Source organism: Nesoenas mayeri, assembly GCF_963082525.1.
Source record: "Nesoenas mayeri genome assembly, chromosome: 3".
Classification (NCBI taxonomy): domain Eukaryota; kingdom Metazoa; phylum Chordata; class Aves; order Columbiformes; family Columbidae; genus Nesoenas; species Nesoenas mayeri.
In genome coordinates, this window is record NC_137544.1 from 45,891,261 (window position 1) to 45,897,992 (window position 6,732).

The 6,732-nt window shown below is 41.5% G+C and overlaps 1 protein-coding gene across 1 annotated transcript; it reads right to left on the reverse strand.

Annotated features, from left to right (window-relative positions):
* Positions 1 to 614: 614 nt before the first annotated feature.
* POPDC3 (popeye domain cAMP effector 3) lies at positions 615 to 4,236 on the reverse strand (the record flags this gene model as incomplete). The annotated part of the gene is made up of 3 exons (XM_080342349.1): positions 615 to 935; positions 1,891 to 1,999; positions 3,746 to 4,236. The coding sequence occupies 3 exons, from the start codon at positions 4,234 to 4,236 to the stop codon at positions 615 to 617; spliced, it is 921 nt and encodes a 306-aa protein (XP_080198475.1).
* Positions 4,237 to 6,732: the final 2,496 nt, after the last annotated feature.

Genomic DNA, 6,732 nt, shown 5'->3' on the forward strand with positions numbered 1-6,732 from the left:
AAATTTATTGTTTTGTTTGGCTTTTTTTGTTTTAAAGAATCTTGCTGTGTATTTCAAAATCTTTCATTTCTTTAAAAACCAAAACTAATACAATCGGTCTCTTAGCCTTTTTCTGCAATATTCTTCATGTTACTTAAGACAATTTTCATGTGGTATAAATACGAATGTTTAAAGCAAGTTGCTATATTTTGAAGACAACTTACTTGTTTTCATTGACAATACTGACTATACTTCATGATGGCAAATAATTTCAAGAAAGTATAATCACAAATACGGTGGGTTTGTTATTTTAAAAAACACAACACAGAGGCCACCGCAATTACAATAAAACTTCAGCCTGCTATGATTTGTTTTCCTCCGAAAGTAAGGCGGATTGAAGATCAACAAAAGAATCAACAGAAACATATTGCACAAACAGTCAAAATGCAGAAGCCAACCTGCTGGCTCTACAGGGAGAGGAAGAACTCAAGCTACTCCAACGAAAGTAAATGGCACTTGTCAGTCAAATTTGGCTTGACTAGGTCTCATTCTGCTTTACTTTCCTGCTCTTCAGCTTCACCACTTTGCATTTCTTTTCCTCGCTTTGGGGAAAGGCTGCAGCAGAGTTCTGCCCCCTAGGACTGTGCGCTGAAGGAGCCGCAGTTTGTGACCCCAGGGGGCTTGCGGCGGGGGGACCCTCTCTGGAGGTGGTGGGAGGGCTGCACTGGAGGGGTCTCTGGCAGCGAGACGTGGTAGAAGTTCGGTAACCGAATATCATACCTAAAGCCTTTCCCCGTCTGCACTCTGTCATTCAAGGCATACAGTTTTTCAGCAATGTCGCTCCCGATTAAAATTGAGAACAGGCGGGAGATGAAACGGTGTTTAGCGAACAGCAGATACAGCTTCTTTCTCCTCCAGGCCACGTACCGACAATCTGTCTCTGCTGTAAGCGTTACCTATAGGACAAAAATTAAAATTAGCAGTGATATTGCTGCTGCTCCCCTTGCTCAGAAAGCACCTCCGCTCTCTCAGCAGGCGGGCAGGCTGTGTCCACAATGCATCTTTGCACCTACTGCAATTAAATCCATTTAATACAGTCAGAGCTCTGCAAAGTATGCCAAAGATAAGTGAGAAGAGTGACTGGGAATGGACTGTAGGGTTGTATCTTGTCAGCCTCAGTGACAATATGCCGACACCGATGCTGAACAGCAGCTTCAGCCAGGATGCAGGTGGATGGTGGCCCTTGGCCCTGCGCTCCCTGCTTCACCCTCGGCAGCCCCAGCTGGCATGGCAGGTCTAAAGAAAGCTCTCAACAAATGCCATTTGCCCTCGTGACACAAGACATCAGATCCACACAGGCAGGAGCGAGCGTGTCAGTCAAGTGACAGCGGTGTGTTAAGGAAGCGAAGGCAGTCTGTTCCCTAACAAGCTCACGGGTCACAGGGGGCAGCCCCGATGGACACCATGTCCCATGCTGTCCCCCCTGTGCCAAGCCGGACCATGGGCATGCCTCTCCACAGCACTCCCAGCCTCTTCCCGTCTCACGTTCACCTCCTGCAGGGAAGCCCCTTCAGCACCAACTTCCACCCACCTCCTGCAAACCTGGTTTCTCAGCCAAAGAATGTAAATAGAGTGTACCTCCTAGATTAGCTTTAAGAAAAAAACCCATTTGTTTTAATGACAAGGTGCAAACAGAAAGAAGATATGAACAGCATGACTAGTCCAGCAGATAAAGAGGAATTCCCCCCTCAAATTAATGGGATGCCTCTTGTTTGTATAATTTCACAAAAAACCCCCACAACTAAATGAACTTATTTCTCAGTCAATTAGTACTTCAACAGTTTTCTGTAGTATTAAAACAAAACCACAACAAAAACAACACAACAATAAACAAACAAGTTCCAATGTTACCTGGAAAATTCCCTCTTCTGTGGGCCTCAGAGAATCCCATTCAGGAGAATCCAGAAATTGAAGAGGAAATATATAATGCAGAAACTCCCCATCGACTGTCACTCTGATCCTACCAAGGTAAGATGTGTTAATTTGTTAGTACTACCTGTACAGCAGTGATGACGGCCAACAAGAATGTGTTATTTGTACTATGTGAGGAGTTTAAATCTAGCTTTGAGAGGATGAAAAAGCAATCACTGGCCGACAGTATCCTCATTATATTTTTGGACACAACTTGATCAGGCTGTTTTAAAGAGAATAAAAGACAATCGTGTAACTGAAATGGAAACCTTTCCAGGGCTGACTCAAGTCATATTCTTCTCTCTGGGGAAGGTCTGTGCAGCAACGTGGAAGTTCTCTCATGTAAAGGCCAGCGTGCACTGGAGGGGTGAAAGACCAATGCACATAACATCGTGTGCCCCCTTCACTTGAAAGCCACAGGATATACTTCTGGTTTGGCAAATACACATTTTAGAGGGAAGAAGGTGGCAAAAGCAGCGAGTGGAAAGCAGGATTTCCCCATGGCATGTATTAGGTAAGGCTCTCTCAATGTTTAACAGGAATTACATGGCCAGAGAACAGCACAGAGGTACAGGATCTCTGTGTGAATGCTGTGTCCAAAATTTGCAGATGCCAAAGAAAGATTTTCTTTCTAATTTTCAAATAATATTTAAGTTTGAAGACACACAAGCAGGAAATGCATGCTTGAACCTCCTGAGCTAAAAGAAAAAAAAAGCAAGCTGTAGGAATCCGCTTTTTACATCTGCTCTGCATTGAGATTAATGCTTCTTAGGAAATCAGGAGCAGCAGCCCTATGCTGCAGGAAGGAGGGTAGCAGGAACTCTCCGCATTATTATTAACTGCCTGGGCACGTAGAATGATGGAGATGTCTCCTTCCGCATGACTACGACTAGAAGCAACCTCCACATGGTACTTTCTAGATAGCTCCCAAAAATGCTTTGAACCAGGGGGTCACTAGGGCCAACTACCCAAAATCCATATTGTTCACTGCAAGGAGTCCTAAATTAGCTGAGTTTCAGGCTCCCATCTACTCTTGTGGTGGTCCAGTACTGCACACCACTTTGTCTACAGTATGAAAGCCACTATTTCTCTTCAGGAAAGCAGCAGCAAAGATGCCATAAGGATCTCCAGTAAGCAGGGAGTATAAGCAGGTAGATTTATTGCCTCAAAGTCTGACTAAGTGCCACAGTATGCAGTAACTATCGACTCAGTTCTGCAAATCTTGATAAAGCTCAACTATGTTCCCTTGTAATGGAAGGTCACTCTTAGGCTTTCTGCTCTCCCCTACTCCCTTCCTTCTCATACGCCCCCAAAAGAAACCAAATACAATCTGTATCAAAATCAAGATCTCTATCAGAGTTTATCTCAGTATATTAGTTCTATTTCATAACTACCTTTAAGTCCCATTTCAGATGATACTAGCAAAGAAAAGTAAGAAAGATGCTGTGTTCATCAGCTAGGCAGTAGACAGATAGCAAACCATAGCCTGGAGACTGAAGCACACATCTGTTCCTAACCTATTAAGTGCTATGATACAGTGGTCTGGAAAAGAATGACTTAAAATCCTTTTCTTTCTGCTATTACAGATTTTGTGCTTAGTGCTTTTATGCTAGTGTTGTCCTAGACAAGTGTATTTAGCCTATTAATATTTATATTACTTGCATTAATATTTAATCTATTGTACTGGAAAATGAACAAACAATACACAAATCAGGCCTTTTCTTTTTGCTTTCATCTTCAAGAAGGAGCAAAAAATAAAGATATTTGCAGTAAGTCTGAGCAAACCAATACAAACCTGCCTGACACAAGCAAGGACAGTTTATCAATAGGTGTTTTGCCCTGCATGGCGTAACAGTGTTCCTTCTCCAGGGTAACTACTTCTGCATCACAGCACAAGACAATCTTCCTGTAGACAGTCAAGGAGATTCCCAGAGGCTGGAAGAGTGCGCTGTAGAGTTCCTGGAATTCTCTGTCAAAGGAAACACTCCGAACTTGGTAGGTAACGTAAATGAACTGGACGAAGCATATAGCAAACAGTATAAAATTCCAGGAGAATATATCAGCGGCACAGACATCCAGCCAAGCCCAAACAGAAGAGCAGAGAAAGCCCAATCCAAGCAAGCTGAAGACATAGAGTAGCCCAAAGAATCCACTTCCACCCATGAAGCCAACAACAAAAAGAATACTGGCTAGGTGGTAGATAGATCCCTCTGCCTCTTGCTTCCAGGTGGTACAGGTAGGATGCGCATATATCAAACTTTCCCAAAAACTTGCATTTTCTCCCATGGTTGGAACAATTTTTCAATTCAGCTGAATCCTGGAAAATTTTATTTATGCGACACAGCTAGTGGGGTCCTTTGCTTTTCCATTCTTGCAAACTCTGCTCAATGATCACATAACATCAGGGTCTCTTTTGGTAGCAACTTTGCACTTTGGATTTCCAGCAAGTAGGAGGCTCATGCTGTCTCTCATCAGTTCATGTATTGTCTTGACTTTGGCCATGTCATCTGCAGTTTCACCTGGTCTGGACAGTTGAAGAAAAGATTCATTACTTATAAAATTATTTTCATCAATTAAATTCTATCAAAGCTTTTATTGTCTAAAACCACAGACTGCATTACACTCACCCAATTCCCCTTGTAGCTCTGTGATTCCAGGATCAAACCTTAATATTCATTCAATTGAATATCATGTTCTTCTATCTATGAACCCTGTAGTGACTGTTGAATTGTTGCTGAATCCCTGTAAACCTGGACATCGCGTCCACAGCATCCTGTGACAAGTCTTTCCACAGCCTATCTGCTGAGAAAGCAGCTACATTTGTTGGTCATGAACCTGCCATCTGCAAGTCTCACTTAACGCTCTACCTACCTCTTGAACAAGTAGAGACAGTGAACTCTCGTCCCTTGTTCAACTCCTCCATGTCACTCTGGATTTCTGTCAAGTCACTTTATTTTCTCCACTTTGTGTTTCTGTTACCATTAAGGCTGCTCTGTCCCCGGAGACAACAAACTACATCTGCAAACTCCGCAATAAGAGAAACCCAAGTGTCATGAGAGATGGACTTTCCTACTCCAAGGATGACAGGCAATAAGCTGTCATGTATAAAGAAGACTACAAAGCTTCAAGGCAGACTTATACAGATTACGTTATTAGAACACTAAGTAGTTCTGCAAAATACTTTTCAAAGGGCATTTACAAATCAATTTTATAACATTTGAAGTTCTACCTTGTATAATTTCATGCCACAACCCTCATAATTTTATTGTTCAACACTGTAAAATGTTAAACATGCTATTTGTTTCCAAATTATAATCTATTCCCAATAATTAAATAAGAAGCAAAATAGACAACTGCAAAGCATGAAAAAAACAGCTTTCTGCGTCTGTCTTTTGAAGTAAAAATACATGCTTCAATGTAAGATTAGACGTAGTAGAAACTGCAAAGCCAGAGTCTATCAGTAGTGTAGTCAGGACTGAAACTCAAAGACTTTAACTGTTCCTATTCCCAGGAAAACAGCAAGGAAGCTAAGAAACGTCTACCATCTAAATCATTAGATTCTCTAGAATATCAAAGGTACCTTCTTTCCCCCCCCCACCCAAGAGCCACAGAAGTCAATACTTTAAAAGTACTGCTGGCACAGTGAAGCATCCAACACCATTCAGCAGGGCTTGCAGTGGGGGTTTTGTTGTTGTGTTTTGTTGGGTTTTGTTGTGTTTTTTTTTTAACAGTGACTGGCCTAAAAAAATTAATAAAGCAAAGTCGTATCATATTTCCCAGCTGCTACAGCTTCACTACTTTTAAGTTTATTCAAACCCCAACACTAATTCCATGATCCAAAAATACTAATGCTAAATGAAGACATAAAATCCTGTACAACCAAGTGGCAGAGTTCAGAAGAAAAGGTTAGAAGGAGAGCTCTCCCTCTCTGGGTGTGGTAGTAGGGAAGTCACTGACCCATAAAAATATCACAGCTAAAGGGCAAGGTCCCTTTCAAATCTGAAAGTGCTTAATATCCTACTACGGTGGTAGAACTAGCATTATAAGAATAAAGTACTTTGTAGCTATGAGCTTTGCTTCTTGCCTCTTTACCCAGATACTCTTCTCTGATACAGGATTTAGCCCTTGGAGAACGGGAGATGGGAACTGCATCAGCTACAAGGAAGTTACCTGGGTATGGCAAGAGCATGAGGAATTTTAAGCAGTACTTCTGTGACCAAGGGGTGAGATTTCTGAACAGAAAGAAAATAAAACTGGAACGTGCAGTTTCCAGACCTTGTGTTCTGAATCCAGTCAGCATTTCCACCGCGGTCAAAAATCAGCACCAGAAGTTTTCTGTTTGATTGTTTGTTTTTTGAAATAGATTAACTGCTAACAGTGACTATGGATTACTGTTAATACTTTTACTCTATTGCCAACATTTTGCTCTGAGCAGTTCTCATAAGAACCTAATTTCTACAAAACAATTCAGTGGTTTGAATTGAACCATGACTGAGAAGTTACACAGGAAGCTATATGCATGCCACAAACAAAGCACCGTCAATCCATACTGTAATCTACTTTCCATTATCAATGTCTTTTTATCATGTAAAGCCACACATTGCAATAATTTCACAAAATTTATGTTCAATTTCCAATTTGCTTATAGCATTCACAGCCCACACTACAACTCACAGCATTGCTTTAAAACACTTATTCATGACCAAATGGGTCAAAATAATTTTGAAAGAACAGTACACCACTAGGACACAGATAGAGGGTCATCTTACACAAAACCAAATC